The 18,845-nt window shown below is 38.1% G+C and overlaps 1 protein-coding gene across 1 annotated transcript; it reads right to left on the reverse strand.

Annotated features, from left to right (window-relative positions):
• Positions 1-316: 316 nt before the first annotated feature.
• CALB1 (calbindin 1) lies at positions 317-18,389 on the reverse strand. The gene is made up of 11 exons (XM_054289130.1): positions 18,261-18,389; positions 17,909-17,985; positions 13,382-13,456; positions 8,676-8,759; positions 8,531-8,587; positions 5,526-5,603; positions 3,202-3,257; positions 3,064-3,103; positions 2,923-2,976; positions 2,719-2,790; positions 317-2,302 (listed from the first exon to the last, which is right to left on the reverse strand). The coding sequence occupies exons 1-11, from the start codon at positions 18,340-18,342 to the stop codon at positions 2,189-2,191; spliced, it is 789 nt and encodes a 262-aa protein (XP_054145105.1). The 5' UTR covers positions 18,343-18,389; the 3' UTR covers positions 317-2,188.
• Between the last annotated feature and the right edge of the window lie 456 nt (positions 18,390-18,845).

Genomic DNA, 18,845 nt, shown 5'->3' on the forward strand with positions numbered 1-18,845 from the left:
AATGACTGCAGGAAACACCCTGCCTGTGGGGGACTGAGACCTGCTTTCTGTGTTGTGTCCTGCAGCAGAGCCAGCTGGTGGGCAGCAGCAGTAGCACAAGGGTGACTTCAGAACGTGTCTGTGACAGTTACCTTTACTTATGTTCAGGAAGACAGATTTCAATTTCTGTGGTGACTCTGTCAAAACACTTTAAAAGCTTTATCTCTCACTGTAGTGATGTAGCAAACATGTTTTTACACACAATGTTTGGGGCTTTTTTCTTTATACTTTTAAAATATTAAAATAAGGCAAAATCCAGGGTTTCAAGTGGACAATATGAACAATATCAATCATTTATTGTACTGATAGGCAGATTCACTTTTCCTTTACTTCATGTACACAATTGTATTTCACATTGCATAGAGAAAAAAGGAGACAAGCAGGTAAGACGTTAAATCACTGTGCATGGAGTGGGAGTAAAACAGTGAGAATGAACTGGCTTAACCTTATTTTAGTTTTTTGTGTGGTTTTTATTCCAGCAAGACCCCATTCAGTACCATCTACCCCTTAACTTTCTGAGGCTCAGGCTGGAGAGAGCCCAAGGCCATTAGGCCATTCCTGAAATGGTATTTAGTTGCTTGAGTTCACCTGAGGAATTCAAGGATTCATTTCAGTGGGAGTTCATTGACTGTAATCTTGAAGGATTGAGCCTCATTGTTTGAGACACATTTCAAATAAAATGCATTTGCTTCCATATGTTAAATAAAACACAGAAGTGGATCTGAGAAGTTGTGTGTAGCTAATCTGCTAACCTGGAATTGCTTCCAAAACAGTTGTAAGTGGAGGCAGCATAGGTTTATTGGCATTAAGAGACAGCCCAGTTTCCTTCCTTCTCCAGTACTTACTGGGAGCAGTGGCCTGGACATTCATGAAGTTGTCTGGCATAAAATTGGTGTAAAGTAAAAAGGGAGCCAGGCCCAAAAAAAACCCCCAAGGATGCAAGAAGATAGGGCTGCTTCATAGTATAGTTCCCATTTAAAAAATACATCTCTAATATAATAAAAAGCAGAGCCCACCATGTAAACTAAATTACTAAATTGTTATAAAATCTGTATTATTTTTTTCTTCATTTAATGTCAAATTTTAATGCTAGTGAGATAGACTAATAATTCAGTGTAAGATCCAAGGAGGCACATTTTTTAAAATAGTCAGTTTGTCCTTTACATGGTACAGATACAAGAATCCAGGAGATACACAAACTAGACACCAATAATCTTAGGATATTAAATTTAATTATAGATTACACAGAATATGATGTAAAAACAGCAATTTACTAGAATAATTATAACCTGCAAAATGTGAAAATAGTTTAGAAAATGGATTGTCATATTCTCTGACACAGCAATAGTCATGAAAGGTACACTTATTATATCATATGTTAATCTGTGTATTAACTATACTACCTGTCATTTAGCCAGGATTTCAAGACAGATTAAAGGCATTTATTTCTGAAGTGCCTATGTTTAAATTCAGTAAAACAGCTAGATTGAGAACACTATATTTTATCAACTACTGCATGGAGATCTATTCCAGATAAATGCTTTGTCTATATGCTATGAATTCGCAATGAGAAGAGTAATTGTAAGACTGCAGAGTACAGACCTGTAAGTGGGAGGTTTAACAACTCAAAATATTTCTTGGTGCCTTATTAAATTTTTGAAATCAGACATGCCAATGTCTCTTTCCTATTTCAGACCTAGATCATATTTAATCTGAATTCATGTTTCATATTTAAAAACTGCACATTTATTTGTTTTGGGAAAGATATGTGTTTATGTTTTGATCTTTTTGTCATGTAGTTTAACCAGAAATGTTGCAAGTGTCAAAGGATATGATGACCACAACAATGTCAGCAGGTTTAATTTTTCTCCAGCTGTGTTTATGAAAGCAAAAACTCAACCAAAACCAACCCTGACATATTTAGTTTCTTTTTGAATATACAGACTGGCCCAAACACTGACATTCTCTTTATCAATCTTATTGTTACAAAAACTGTACATTACAAACAGTATAGAAACAAACTGAAAGGAATGTGCCACACATCCTGGCTAATTTTCTATATGCAGTTTAAAAATACAGCCTACTCCCTTATAGTGCACAGTTATTGTGTAGAGTACATCACTAGTTAAGTGGACATGATAGAAGAGCTCTAGTTTTCCTCAGCACAGAGAATAAGAGCCAGTTCTGCTCGGTAAAGCTTTCCTCCATCAGACAAGGCCATGATGCTTTTCTTGTATGTTGCAAGGTTGGTAATGTCTAGTTCCTATTTAAAGAACAGATAATGCTTTATAATCCTGTTTAGTTATCAGCATGAACAAGTTTACTTCCAATGGCAGGAAATGAGAAAAAATCTCAGGTATTCTCAGCCTGTCCAACAATAACACACTAAAATGTTTTTTATATATTTGTATGTTATCCGTTATATGATAGCCATATGTTAGCTTGCTGCTAGCTGGTGTCTCAGAAGCAAGCAAGCTCTTGACAGAGTAACTGAGTAATCACAACTCCCCTAGTTCAGGATTTACACTGCTATTATTTCCACCACAATTTTTAGTTGTACTTTGACTTCAGGAATTATGACTTAGAAGCTCTATATTTATCTTATTAGGGTGGATTAAAGCGTCCTTAAAATCCAAATTACATCTAATCTCTAAGGGCAAAGAAGCCCTCTAGGATTACCTTTTTGTTCTTTTCACAGAGATCCTTCAGTAGGGCATCAAGTTCGTTTTCATCTATATAGCCATTGCCATCCTGAAAAATACCATTAGAGATAAGTTTAAACATTTATTTTTAATTCCAGAGGTTATGGCTAGTTCTTCACAAATTCAGAAAATAAGCGCCAATAAACTACACCGTTAATAAAAGCATTTTTAAAAGACTTACTTGATCATACATCTCAAAGGCATTATTGAATTCTTTTGCACACATTTTGACACCCTAAATGCCAAAAGGAAAACAAACCCATTAATGACACCAGTTATGTGTGATGGTAACAGGTTACCTGAAGAATGTGAATATTCATACCTGAAATTTAATAAGAAAATTTTCCTGTACAGGGAGCAGTCTTTGGAAAGAAAAAAAAACAAAGGTCAAAATATTTAACTGTTCCCATTACAGCACTTGGTATATGATATTTGTTGTGAAAAGAAACAGAAGACATACCTGGCCAGTTCAGTAAGCTCCAACTTTCCATCATTGTTTGCATCAAACATCCTGAGCTGAAAGAATATATATATTTAATATATCAATCAAAATTAATCAACCTAATGAAGAAAACACTTATTTGGAAAACTTAAATCCAATTAACTTTGTTCTGAAATGATGTCCCCAGGTCACATTTGCTGTGTAATGCATTTATTTTAAGTACTGACTAAGTAATTTACAGTAATTAATTCTACTGCAAAATCTTGATAAGAAAGCTGCTGAGCAATTCTGATTAACCTGCAGTAAGGTAGGTCTTAGCCTGCCCACACTGCTGAATGCATTTCCTGTATGAGAAATGTCCATGTTGTTATTTATAAATGAGAGGAGTGTTGATGTGATAAGATTTTACTTTTGACTTCATGTCATGATTGGGTAATAGAATCATTATTCTCTATTCATAAAGATGTAAAACTGTTGGGTTAAGTGCAATAGAATCCAAGGCAATCAATTCCCAAGAAAGAAAACAATTGACATTTCATTCAATTGAATATGTCTAACTATTTAAGTAAAGACAGTATTTTTTTACTGTGAAATATTAAAAAAAAATGTGAACAGATGTTGCAGATGATCCTATTTTCTTGATGGTATGAAAATAGGAAAATAAATCTCTCCAAATAAGCATAATTAAATTATAGTAATAACTATGTTAATATAATTTCACAAAATAAGTTGTTATTATTATTTTTAATAATTTTAATAGCTCTACTATTAAAGTGTTTTCTTTTGAGGCCTTGAAAGAATGAGTTCCTGCCACTTGAAAGGCACAAACAGCTTATAATAGCTGTTAGAAGTAGATGAAGATATTGTTCCTGCATAGGACTTTTATAGTATTTATGTCTGTATAGTTCCATTTTTCTACTTTTGAACATTATGTTGCACTTGCTGTGCAATAAAAGAGTCACAAAAGCAGGAGACTAGAAAGCATTGTATTGAAAGCACCACCACCCACACTGCATCCCATCACCTTCAATCCCAGTAATTTGAGATGTCATTTATAGGTAAGAGGAAAAGCAACATCCTGTACCAACGTATATACATAAACATATATCTTTTTAAAGAGGGAGCTAATGTAATGCAATGAAAAAAGGCCTAATTTCATTTTGTTAATACACAATAAATGATAAAGGATACCAGAAAAAAGTGACCAATTCTAAGAACATTTATTTCTACACAACACCATGGTTCCTTTTAACACTTTCTTCCTTTGTATAAAAGCATCTGCCTTGTGTGCATTTCCCAGGAAAACAGATTTGCATTTGAGGGAGGTAAGCAGAGGCAGCTGTGAAGTGAACTTATTTTGATGAGTTAGTGGCTGGCTGTTCCTGCCAGCAGCTCCTCAGGATGGTGTGTTTTTTTATTATCCCTCTCTTTTCTGCAGAGACAATTGGAGAGCTGGGCTTTTTTTTTTTTTTCTCTTTTAACTAAATTCTTTGTCCATTTGTGTCGCTGCAGAGGCCAGAACTTATAGCACACTTTAGGATGGAGGTCAAAAAGCTCCCTGAATGAAAATGTTATCTTCAGCAGTGAAGGAACAGTGACAATTCTATGTAAATGGTTTATACTGGTACAATGAACCAGCAGACTTTTTCCAGGAGAAACACAAGGTTTTTTTCAGCCAATCTTAAGCCCCTTTGAGGCCTAGTGCATCTACCTAGCACATTTTTGATTGTTACAAGTATTTTAGGATGAAAACAAGCTGGTAAAACAAAAAATGTGGATTTATACATTTCCTGAAGACCAGAATTCTGTCATTTTCCTTGAAAAGGCCATGAAGAAGCCAGTACTAGTCCTTAACATGGAGTGCCATAGCAATGGGATGAATGGATTGTTCAAAGGATGGGATGACCAAGGAAGCAACAGTTTTGCTATAGTGTTTATCTAAAATATCAATTATCTTCCTTGAAGCAAGGGGAGAAAGAAAGTATGAAGTATTTGTAAATCTAAGGAAGCCACCGTGCAGTGATATCTTTCAAGACACAAGACAGATGCAGCACCAGAAGAAGGCCAAATATAGAAAGTAACACCAAATGAATTTGATCTAAACTATATAATTATGACAACAACAATTTTGCTCCTATGAAATGTGAAGACTTTGGTTTTACAGCTAGCAGCACACAGGAGCAAACCAGGGAAAATACAATGGCTTGGCATGATACTATATAAATACCAAGAAGGTTAAAAATTTCTGGACTTCTCTTTTTGAGCAGTACTGCCCATTAACCCATTATGGGAAGTTACTGAATAACTTCCCATTAACCCATTATGCCTTTAAATAAACTTACCATTATTTCTGTGTATTCCGTTAGCTTTGAGTCTTCAATCTGCTTATTTGCTTTCTGTAATAAATCTTTCAAGAAGCTCTGTTAAAATAAATAGAGTAATAGGTGAATTTTTATCTACAGTGTAAAACGTTTGACTTGCTAACTTCAGATTAAAGTAATACTATTTTACTTCCACTTTAGTATTTACTACTACAGTGCCAAATAAGTAGGAAAAAATATTTATTAGCAGCTAAGAGTATATGTTTCTTTTAGTAAGTTCAAGTATATTGCATTTTATTTGGAAAAAGTAACTAATAAAACTTCCTGCATTGTATGCCATTTGTTGTATTGTGAACTTGGAAAAAAGTTTGGCTTTTAAGTATACTGCTTCTAAATATGCACTATGAGTAAACTAAACTAATTAACCTTGGGTCTCCTTGAAACTTGTACGCCTAATCACTTCTTGTAGCATCTGAACAATTTTACAGAAAGGATCAATGATTAATTGAGTTTTGTCCTTGCCTATGGCATTACCTGATGCTAGAAGCGAACATTGCTTCTTCCTACTTTGTATTTTAAATGTGTGCAGCCAAATTCATTGCATTTTTGAATGAGAATTTGATGTCACATGACTTGAAACATGAGCCATTTTTACTTTAAAAAATAAGATGGTTTCCACCCATGTTTTAAATTTCTGTACTAGATCTGTGACATTCAAAACAAGGAAGATACCAAATTGTAAAGCAAGGGCATTACAAGACCTGATGAAGGACCTAATTCCTTTCATCAGTTGGAGTGTCATTATCCTTGCAGAATTTTTGGCCACATTTCAAGACAGAAAATGGGAGACCTTATAAGAAAATATACTTGTATTCCTGGACCTGAATGCAACCATGTCAATAGTGGTATGACTAACACTCCCTATAGTTCGTAGAGCCTGGCCCCCTCCAGGCTGGAGACCCTTCCTGGTAGCTTGTATAGTGAAGAACACGACTGAAATGTTGTGAATGGATGTTACAGAAACATGTCTAATGTTTAATCTTGTGTGCTTCAATGGAAAATAGAACTGGAAGGGAAATTAAAAGGCTATTCAGTCCATGTCTCAAGAAAGGATTCTATCTATCTAAACTTCCTGAATTAGTCTCTGATCTGAGCTATTGCCAAACCTTTCCTAAATACAGGCAGTGATGAAGAGTCTGCCTCCCCCTTACACAACATATTCTACTGCCATTACTATTGTTAGAAAGTTTTCTTGATTTTCAGCTTAAATTTCACTTACAAAGTTGTAAGTGAGTGTACCCTTCCCATAGCAAATACTTTAAAATGTTTAGGCTTGCCAAGAAATACTGATCTAAAATTAAAACTGGACATTTATGTCTTATTTTCATTGTTAAAATGACCTCTTCCTATGAGGCAAATGAAACCTTCCAACACAAGAGAGATGAACCATTAGAGATTCAGTTAAAATGTCTTCATTCTTCAGCTGGCCCTCAATCAACCCTGCCTTTTAAAATCTATTTTAAAATATAGCAGTCAGCAGGCATCATCTAACAGCTGGAGAGTTCTCAAGTGCTACCTTTTCCTGATCCTGCAACTTTAAACACTGGTCTGGTGCAACCAGTCAGCAGAAGAATGGGCTTGTCTGCCTGAGCGTTACCCTAAGCTTAGATCCTCAGCAAATGTCACACAGATATCAAACTCGAAAGAGAAAGGGAAAAGGAAAAAAGATGTGAATTTTCTGTGATGGATTTCTTTTCTGAGCAGAAGAACAGTAAAGATTTTGAACAGTTTGATCTCCTGGTGCTTTATTTAAAACTTACATCACTCTTCTTTATGCCACATATGGACAAAATAGTCCAAATTGGACTAGATCAATAAACACAGATAGTTCTCTTGATATGAATGGCTTTGATTCCTTTGAATGTAAAGCTACAATAATGAATCAAATGCAGTTGAACTGTGGAAGATGGCACCTTTCTACTCAGAAAGCTGCTGGATATGAGCATCTCTGCTATGAAGAAAGGCAGAGGGAATTGGGACGCTTAAGCTTGGAGAAGAGGAGCTTCAGGTGAACATCATCAAAGGATATAAAAACTTCAAGAGAGGGTGCAAAGAGGATGGAGCTAGGCTACTGACAGGACCAGAGGCAACGGTCAAAAAGTGAAACACAAAATGTTCCTTCTGAGCATCAGGAAATATATTTTCACTGCAAGGATGCCACAGCACTGGCACAGGTTGCCCATGGAGGCTGCAGAGTCTTCATTCTTGGTGACATGTGAGGACCATCTGAACAAGGTCCTGGGCAACTGGCTCTGGGTGGTATTGCCTGAGCAGAGGGCTTGGACCAGATGACCTCCTGAGGTTCCTAAAAACCACCTTGGGATTCTGAGACTCTAAGTCAGCATTGACAAATTGGTGTTGGTTGTACGACTAGGGAAGTGAAATCACTCTTGTTTCAAGATTTCTTAACTGTGCAAGGGCAAGATGGCTAAGGGAGTAACCTTGATTCTGCTCTTATTTGTGCATATTAAACCAAGCAGAGGCAGCACAATACCATTTGTGTTAGCCTAGCAGTATTAGAGTTGGGAAATTGCAGGGTTATGTAGTACTTGAGACAGCAATAACTGTCCAGCAGCATAGTGATTAACAGTAGTGATGCTCTTAAGAAAAAACAAAACAAAGCAGTTCTTTTCCCTAAGAGGCCAAAAAAGATAACCAATATGGCTGTCAGAGACTCATCTTGCTTTCTTAATCTTTCTTATTTCTAAGCTACCTGGCACCCTAAGTCATTTGATACCAACACTGATCTGAATTAAAACATGGCTTAAAAAACATGGATCAGATTAGAGTTTCACTTTAAATAATTTACTGGCAACAAAAACATCAGCTAATTGTATTGCATTTTTTGTCATGTTTGAAATGCAAAAACATGCACAGGTGGGTATCTGAAGAAAGAGATAGCAGCACAGGCTGTAATCCAACACCTGTTCTCATGTTGTGCATGCTCATAGATGTTACAGGTTTACCTTAAGTTCCTCAGAATCAATGAAGCCACTGTGGTCGCTGTCATATTTCCTCCATGTCTGCAATCAGAATGGGAATGCTTTAATGACATGTTTATGGCAAGCAGGTCTTTGATGGTTTTGTAATAGACAATTTTTCATACTGTACCTGCATGAAATCTTCACTTGACTTTAGCTGCTGGCATCTGAAGAACAACAGGAAATTCTCTTCCGTTGGCAATACCTGAGCAAGCTGTGAGAGAATTTAGGAAAGATTAAATTTTGGCTTTTCATCAGGCCAGCTGAGCCTGTAATAGAATATGAATATTTTTTAAATTGTGGGGAATTCCTTGTGCTCATACTGCTGCTGCTGCTGCTCTATTGTGGCCCACTTGGAAGCTTCATGCTGCTAGGTGCAGTGTTTGGAAGGTGCCTCTGAAAGGCTCTGGCCTGCAGCTTTGTCATAGCCATCAAGGTCAAACAGAACTTGAGGTCTGAGAGGAGGGAGTGAGGTAGCACTTTACCAAAAGGGTAGCCGGGGAAAGGGGAAAAAAAAATCACCCCTGCAGAATTAGAATCTGTATTAAAATCCATTGAATCAGCATGAAGGAAAAGCATAACACAAGGATTCACAGAGGGTAAGTGTGAAGGACCATGAATGAGAAAACAGAAATATAGACTACTCAGATACCAAGGAAGAGCAAGAAAGAAAGGATCGCTGACATGAAGAACATGTGTAATGTAAATGGTTAAATATAAGGAAAAGCCAGGAGAAAAAACCCTGGAAAATAAGGAGGGTAAGGGATGGCAGTTCTCATTTGTCAGTCACAGAGACATGTTAAAAACGAGCTATAAATAAAAGAAAGAAATCAAGAGGCCTTTTAGCCCTGCAAAACCGGGGATGGTTCTTCCAATGCCTCTTCTCTACAAAAGGCTTTTTTAAAATCAGACATTATTGTACTGATTATTGAAAATGTTCATTTACTATAACTCAATTTTGGCAAGTGACAAATGTAGAAGATGGAAAGTATGCTGTATAATTTAATGTAAATTCATGATTTGTTTTTAACAAAAGCCCAATTTTTTTTTTTCTGTTCTCAAAATGTATGAAATATGTTTTGATTAAAAAAAACCTTTTTACGTGAAGAATAGACCAGCTGTGCTTACTATGGAGAAAATGGAGGAAGACAGATTTCTTAGCTGCATTCTTTTATGTAAGATGACATCTGCAGACTTTCTGGAGTCCCATCTTAAAATTTTTGTTTTTCTGCCTTCGTTTCATGCCCTCAAATCTTTTGTTCTGCCTGTTTCAGTGCTATTGCCTAATTGCTGAAGCTTTTTTATTGGGAACCAGCAGAGCTATAAGTGACTTCAGCTCTCACCTCACAGACACAACAAAGTTATGGGGACATATCTCTTGTTTCTCTACAATCATATGTGCAGGAATCAGTTAAATTCTTTCATTTTTGGTACAGCTGAAAAGACACATCAGAGCACTCTCCTTACCGAAATGGCGCAGCTGATGACAGCCTGTCAGGCCCATCAGAACCTCCTGAGTGCTTTTGCTAAGTGGCTGAACATGAAATCAAAATCAACCCAAGAAATGCGTTTTTGTCAGCAGCTTTCAAAACCTACTCCATCATAAATAGAATTTACACCTATGGGTGAGTATATATTTACGTGTACACAATAGCTAAATGTGTCTAACTCAGTCCCGATTTATGAAAAAATGTCTTTATTTCTCCAATGACAGAAAAGCTTGGATTTTTAGAGTATGCTCCTATTTAACAGCAAATGTTGAATGGAAGAACTATTCAGAATAAAAAAGATAGTTTGGGTAAAATGACTGATTATAACAATGGGAAAGGATTTGCTTGTGTGGAAAATAGAAATAAAATGTCGTTCAATGACATAGCTAACTCCTGTGAATTTTGCAAGGGCACCATAAAATAGTAACTGTCCAAAGGATCATTAACAACTTATTAGCAGTATGAAACTGTAATTGAGGCACAGAATATATTACCTCTGAAAGAAAATTACCTTATTTTAAGCTATACCTCTCACCCTTTGTAAGTCTCAGGGGAAAACATTAAATTGCTTTTTGTGGAAAACTCTGCAGTATTAAAGGGATGAGTAGATTGTGTGGAAACTGGTTCAACTTCCCAGTCCCAGTTTTATACCACTACCAAGAAGAAAGATGAAAACCTGGTGCTATTTTAAGTGATGACTTTTTTGTGGGGATAAGCATAGGGGGATTTTGTGAGCATCTTTGAGCAAGATTGCAGACCACTGCAAGTCTGTGTATGGCAGCAATAGTAGTTTAGTGAGCCTTGAGCTTTGCTGCTTTTATGGAGAAGGTTGGTTATCTCTGTATCACAAATAATTGAGGACAACTACAAAACCTGAGACTGGTTTGACTCCTCTCTGGTCAGCCGCAGGCTGACGTGTGTCTTTATAGGCTACGTAGCAGAAAAAAACCTCCCAGTACCTAAACCAATATGAGAACTATTTTCTAGACATTGTTCTCTGAGTAAATTCCATTGATATTTAATGTTATTTAAAATGCCTTTTGCCTGATAGAGTGAATTTGCTTTTTAAAATCCCATAATAGAGCATGGGAGCACAAAGAATATTTTAGGCTAATAAGTAGTCGATTTTTTGGCAGCAGTAATCTTCAAATAATTTGAATGTGAAATTGCTGCAGCTCTGAGTTTTGAAACCTTGGGTTTCACAGCCACATTTTAGTAAAAGCATTGGTCTCAATGAGTACAAAAGGTGAACTAAAGGTCTCTTACACAATGGAAAGAAAGTGGGTAGGTCAGGCTCTGCCTTTAGCTGGAGGACACTGGATAATAGCCAGCAAACTAACTGCAGTGTGCTTGCAAAGAGAGAATCAACGCTTGATCTGAGCTGAAAATCCACTTTTTCCTCTATGAAGCCACCCAGGCCTCCTCTTTATCTCTGTCAACAGACCTTTCCTGAAAGCTCATTATTGGCTGGCACATTCTTTGTCAAATGCTGGGTGTCCATTTTGAGGGCCGGGAGTCTGAATGGCTTTACGTAAGTTTTCTTGAACAGCGTCCACACAGCTTTCAGAAAAAACTATTTGATGTACTATGTAAATGGGAACAATCTGGAATTACGGGATAATTTTTTTAATATAAGGAAGGAGAGTCAAGTCCAAGTACCAAATTTAATATCATACTGCTCGGCACGTACCACACATTTCATGAGTCCCATCAGCAGTTTCCAAATCAAGCTTCATGCTGATGTAAGGGAAACAAAATACAGCTATTGGGTTTGGAAACTGCTATATTAAGGGAGAAAGTCCCTTCAGCACTGAACTCCATACTATCACTATTCAGTTGCTTCCGTGAATGCTGAGCATGCTTGGCCCTTCACTGGGGGTGGTGAGCCATTTCAGACCCTATTGGATTTGCTCATCTTCCCTCATTAAGTCAATCTCAGTATCAGAAATAGAATTTGAAAGGTAAAACTTCCAGTTTTCTTTCCTAAGTGAAGAAGCACAGTCTTTTTCAGGCACTGTTCACACATTCTAGTTGCATCAGTGCTGGCTCCACAGATATTCAAAAAGACTAATTTAAATAAAATTCTTCAATAACAAATAGATTAGCATTTGTTAGTCCAAAAAAAAAAAAAAGAGTTGTTATACCAAATAAACTCTACTTCCTCCTAGATGCAAAGCTATTTGATCAATGCTAAGTATTGTTAAAAACCGCACTTTTAAAAATCAGCTGTGGCTGCAAGTGAAACAAATTGTTCATATTTCTGTGGTAGTTTAGTCATGATTACATATGTCTTTAAGGAAGTATATAAAATTCAGACATACGACAAAGGAGAAAAGGTATGAAACGATCTATTGTACTTTCTATACTTTCTATTGGCTTCTACAGATTCTATCAGTCCTCAGTTTTAAAATTAGATATTGACCCAAAGCTGGTCACTGTAGAAATTTTGCAGGCCTGGCTTGTTTCCACCTGTTTTTTAATTAGCTCTCTAGGTCAGATTTCTTATTATCAGGAAAAAAATACAGTATCATTTAATAATAAAACCGCAGTCTCACTGCACTCAGAGTGACATAAATGAGTCGTTGATTTAAGCTAAGAGAAGTGACTTCTCAAACTGTAACCCTATAACCCAACAGACTCTCCTTTTTAAATTGCAGTGCTGAAGAGTGAAATTCAGAGAAAACGCAATGGTTCTCTTCTTCCTATCAAGTTGTCTAAGTTATACAATTGTTGAGCAGCTGTAGGAGGAGAAGCTGGTTTTCTTCAGCCTCTTCAGAAAATGGGAGTAAGGAATGTGAGAATTTCTGCCTGCAGTTCTGTTAAAGTTCCAGAGAGGAAATCCTAAGAAATTCATTCTTAGTCATAATTAACATGCTGACTTCTTGGGTCACATATTTGGGGTTTTTTAGAATAGACTACATGCAGTGACTGCCCAATTAACTTCAATCAGATGTTATCATCACTATTAGGAATGGTGACAGAGCATGAGTTCAAAATCACAGGTAGCACTACATCACATTATTTCTCATCAAATTACCTTTTTATTTAAATTTCTGAAATGGAACTTTATTCTGCTTTGTAGAAAACTTAAATTGCTGTTGCTGCTTATTTGTATTGAATGAAGAGAGAAACGTTAAATACTTGTGGTGAAATGTCTGGAATGTGGTAAGGAATACATTACTTGTTAATGAAAAAGTTTCATTAGTGAAAAGAAAAAAAAAAGATCTTAAGGGCAAGGAAGAAATATTCTGTGTATCTAAAAATCCAAAGTATTGGCATATTATGTTCACATTGTTCTGTGCTAAATGTATTTTCTTCAAGTAAAGTTACAAAGTAACTGTCTTACCTCAACTATACCTATTTTTCCATCAGTAGATTTCCCGTATTGGTCCACAAAGGCTTTCATTTCAGGAGTTAAATCCTACAAAGTTACAATGATAGAATCATTACTTTAAAATACAATAAACATACGTAAACATACTTGAATAATCTATTATTTGCCAAATAACATACCACATTTAATGAAGTACTCACACATTGCAGCTACACTCGTCAAGTTTAAATGAATTTTTTTGTCATTTTACTTCCTAGGGAATTCTATTATAGCCGGTGTGAATGATTGACATCTAAATGCTTAGAATGCTATTTTCGTTTACAGATTGAAAAAATTATAAAGACAGATGTGTTGGAAGATGTGTCTAACAGTTCCTTTGTTTGAGATGGTGACAGTGAAGTTCATAGGCAATTATTACTCCATTTTCTCAGTTTTCATTTTTAAATTAGTAACTTGAAGGCAGTGCAGAATCTTTCAAAATAAGGAAAAAATTTCAGTATAATACATCTGAACACCAAAATAGTCTTTCCACGTCTTTGAGTGGATTTTTCCTGAACAATGAATGCTATTTTAGTCTTAAAATCTCATCACAATATCATATTTTTCACTGTTTAGTATTTGGTTATCATGGAAACAGAGTCAAAATGTCACTGCTTAAATGTAGAAAGGGAGATTTAGTCAGGAGAAAACCTTAAGCAGTACCTTTAATCTGACAGAATAAACCATCATTGTTGTCCATATAAATTATGGTCCCTGCTATACATCTGTCTTCTAAAAACTATTCTCATTCTGGGATACAGCAAAAAGTGCCAGCCTTGGGGTAAATATCTAAATATTTGATTACACACTTCAACTTGACCTGCCTTTCTTTGATATGAGATGTCATCAACCTTCAGTACTGATTAAACTTTTAATTTTAATTGTATTTCTTAGAGGTCGGAGGTAGAGAAACCATTCAGCAAGAATAGGGTTGCAGTTATACTGAAACAATGGACAATTCTACAGTTATAGATGAAGTTATGTCAGGAAATTAAAGGTTTAGTTGTTACAATAGATCTGATTATATAGGACCTAAGTGATTTTCTCACTAGAGACACGGGGACTCTCAGCTGTACAAAGTCCATTGTAGCTTGTCCCAAATTTCACCTGCCACAGCTAACTAAAATGTCAGTTCCTTGTGGCTGATACTGCCACGGCCTAGTATCCTATTTCTGTCAAAGTCATCCATAGCAAGTTAGTAATTTGCCCTGCCTTTAATTAGAGATGTGGTTATTAATACAATGGACTTCAAAGTCACCTTTCATCTAATGATCCCATAGTGGGGACAAGTTTGCTTAGCAGATTGAATGGAGAATTAGACACTTGGATTTTAATTAGTCCTGGTTAAATATTTTACTAATCTTTCTAATAGCAGCTCTGCAGTGCTGGACAATGTCCAGCCATTGAAAGAGGCACAGTTGATTACAGGTTAAACAAACCAGGAAACTTATCCTCTAGTTCATTATTCAGAAATTATGGTGAGTTTTTTGGTGTTCACTTAACCTGCTCATGAGCAGCTTGAAAAGTTATTTATGTTATTCAAATAAATATTTTTGGTCAAAAAAATTGCCTAAACTTAACCAAGTCTAGTCCTAAACCTGATACAGATGCAGTGCTCAGTTTTTGAGATAAAGAAACCAGCCCTTCATGCCTTAATCAGACACCTCAGAAAAGATACTTTTCTAAGAAGTGAAAAAAATTAGCTTTTTCTGATACGATTTGACAATGTAAGGATAATTGGCACTTCAGAAACACTGACATAATTGTACTCATAAATAACATACTTCTGTGCAGAAATATTTTCATTATGTATAGAGGCAGGGAAAGTTAAAAACAGATGTGGAATAGCTCAGACCCACCTATTGGCACTTTATCAACCTCTGCGCTGGTCGCTTATACCCCAGGGTTCCTTTTGGCAATTGGCACTCCCAAATAGAGAATGTATTGCATAAATGTGTGTCACAATAAACAGAAACTATGTTGATACACTTTTGTGGCTTTTATCTTTAAAAAATAGTTCATTTAACATGGCTGAAGTTATACCAGATCAATTGAGTGTCTACCATAATGCATGAAACAAAAAAGCCTGATGTTTCCAAAGCCCAAGCACTAAACCTTCTGAGCAGACATTCCCCCCTTCCAGGGGAGCTAGCCTGAATCAAGCTGCATGCCACCTCTCTGTCTGAGAAAAAAGCAGCTGTGAAAGTACAGGCTTACTGAGTGGATTAATGCAAGGATTATCATCAGAACATAATTAGAACAGTTCTGCAGTTGGGAAGAATATTGGGAAATATTAAACCATCCTATTCAATGACAGCATCAATGTGATTCTTTAATGCATATGGCATGACTGATGTAAAATCCAGCTATGAAGAATGCATAATTGAATATTTCAAAAATAGTGAGCAGAAGAGCGACCTGAAATGCAGAAGTTAATGATGACAAAGAAGCTTTGGGGTGTTAAAAGAAGGACAGACAAGGAAATGACATATAACCTACACTAGTTTCTCAATGTGTCCCTCCTGGCAAAAGAATAGATATTCAAAGATACTGAATTAGTATCCCATGAGACAAGAAATGAACTAATGAGATGCTTGTTTAGCAAATGAGCCTTCAAGTGCAAGGACCAGGTTAGATTTGAAACCTAAGATGACATATAGCTGTACACCAGAGCCCACAGAGCAGGTGCTGAATTTGGTTTTGCTACTGCAGATTTCTCTTTCCAGCAGAACACTCCAAAGCTAGATTTGAATCAGAGAAATGGGACAGAAAAACCTAAACATCTAAGCATTTTTAAAATACAGTGTCAGATACCATCAGGAGTTATTTAAAAAAAATCTACATACATTATAAAATTTGTAGCAGATAAGAATAAGCCTGCAAGGGTTTCTGTGTTGCTTTGAGTAGGCTATGTTTTTAAGAGATCCACAATTGCTTCAAGAGAGAAAAGATCCTGACCTTAAAATTATAAATAATTTTTACCGTGAACCACTAAGCAATTTTAACTACTCAATAATATATTAGCACTTCTACTAACAATGCCATTCATATTAAATATAAAAAGGCTTCAATATCTTCTTTCTACTGAGCAAAGTTAAGTTTCCTGCACTTTAGCATAGAAGAGAGATTTGTTCTGTTGCAGTACTTGAAATGCATCAAAGTTGTTTAATCTTTTCTGTGAAAAAAATAGACCTTTTCCTTCTAAAACACCCTCACTGATTTTCCAATTTTGTGTTTTCTTGTGAATTTTTTAAACTTCAATTTTGCTTTATTTTATTTTAAATTTTGGTTTGAACTTACACTCAGGAAAATGAGAGCCTACACCAACATCTCTTGTCCGAATTAACTGCTACCTAGACTGCAGTAACATTAGAGGCATTGCTGAGAGACAGATTTTCATATGTGTAAAGTTTGTGCTCATACAATTTATATGATACAATTTCCCACAAAACCAATTAAGGTTCATATAAATTATTTTTTCTGCATTTAGGTCTAAAATATATAGGAACTTTCAAAGCAAAGTAAATTATTGAAAAGCTATTTCTCAATTTGGAGGCATTCTTATTAGAAGGTATTAATCTCTTTTCTCCATGCACACATCATCCACTTAAACTATTTCCTTTTCTGTTTCTTCAGAATTCTTTTAGCATAGATTTATTTAGACTGATTCTATCAAGTTATATATTGGGCTTTGATGCTAAAAGTGGCTGTGTTTTTACACGGAATCTTTAATTTCTTTCTTTCTTTCTCCCTTTTCCTCTCCCTCCCCACATGGGTATCATTTAGAAGAAATTATTAATAAATTTTTCAATAACTCATACACTGATGTGTTTTGACAACACTTTCAAGAACTTTGCTGTCTCTCTGAGCCATTTAAACAGCCAGGATTTGGTACTCGTACTCCTGGTGAAGAGCAATAAGTGTTTAGGAGGTATCTGCAGATCTATTTAGTGACCACCAAGGGGCAGAAACGCATTTCAGCCCGTGCTGCCCATTAGGTGAGAAATTAAGAGTCCAACTACCCTGAATGATAGGTTTTTCTCTTTCTTTTTTATGTTTTTCCTCGTCCTTTCTTTTTTTTTTTTTTTTTTTTCTTTTTTTTTTTTTTTTTTGGTGTGCGTGTATCTTTCCCCCTGTCTGGACCAGGTCAGATTAATTGCCATGGGATAAGGTCCCATCCAAGACAAAAAGACAGTATCCATACATTTCCTGACTTTTCTTTTTAGGCACTGTCAGAAGTATCAGCTTGTAGCCTCGCGAGGTACGAGCGGGAGGGCTCATCAGCGAGGCGGACCCTGGTTTCACCTTTCCAAGGCAGGCGATTTATCGGATTTGCAACCTGCTCATTCCTAACCAAGCTATTTCCCTCTGCCCGGTGCGGCAGGTGCGTGAACCGCGGGATGGCAAGCGAGAGCACAAGGAACCGGGGCACTGGAGTTTGCTCAAGAAAACTCTTCTTTCCCGAAGAAGACGGAAAAGTGGGGCGAAACATTAACCTACCAAGCCTGCCTTCTTCCGTGCCTGCTGCAGCTCCTGGATGAAGTTTTGTAGCTCCTTCCCGTCCATGAACCCATTGCCTGAATGAACGACAGAAAGAGTTACGGCTGCCGGCACCGCTCCCTCCAAACTCTCTCCGTTCTCCAGCGCCGTCTCCGACCCGGCCGCTCCCTCCCGGTCCGAGCGGCTCCCCCGCGCTCTCCCGGCACCGGCCCCGCTCCCGATGGCTCCGGGGCGGCGGCGGCGGCGGCACCGGGCCGCTCTGGGGCGGGCAGCGCCGCTGTCCCCCCAGCCTCCCGCGGGCTCGCCCCCCGCGCCCCCCGTGCCCCCGCCGCCCCGGAGGGAAAGGAGTCACCGTCGGAGTCGTAGTGGTGCCAGATCTCGAAGAACTGGGCGGCCGAGATCTCCACGCCCTGCAGGTGGGTCTCCGCCGTCATGGTGGGCGCGGGGCGGCGCGGGGGGTGGGGGCGCTGTCCGCGGTCCTGACTCGCCTCCGACCGCGGCCGGCGCGCAACCACAGCGGCGGCTCCGACGGCTCCTCCCGCCGCCGCCCCGCCGAGGGCTATTTATGAGGCCGTCCCGGCCGGGCCACTCCCCCCGGCGCTGCCCTCCCTCTCCGCGGGCCCCGGCGCGCCCTCCCCGCCCTGCGCGGGGGGGCCGGGGTCTCCCGACGGCTGCACCTCGGCCGGGGCCGGCCCGGCGGCGCGGCCCTCGGGAACCGACACCCGCGGCGTGGGAGGGGTGTGTGGGTGCCGGGCGAGCAGCCCCGAGCGCAGGGAGCGGCGCTGAACGAACCACTCAGGAGTTCCTGCGCATCCCTTGCTGCGGAGAGCATGCCCGTGAGGCGTGGGGACGGAGGGTGAGCACAGCCTCCCAGTTTAGCCGCGGGTTTCCATGTGGAAGAGGGTCCTGAGTTTTAGAGCGTGGCTTGCAGCATCTC

Source organism: Melozone crissalis, unplaced genomic scaffold (genome assembly GCF_028551555.1).
Source record: "Melozone crissalis strain CALT ecotype California unplaced genomic scaffold, PUWL_Pcris_2 ptg000002l_1, whole genome shotgun sequence".
Taxonomy (NCBI): Eukaryota; Metazoa; Chordata; class Aves; order Passeriformes; family Passerellidae; genus Melozone; species Melozone crissalis.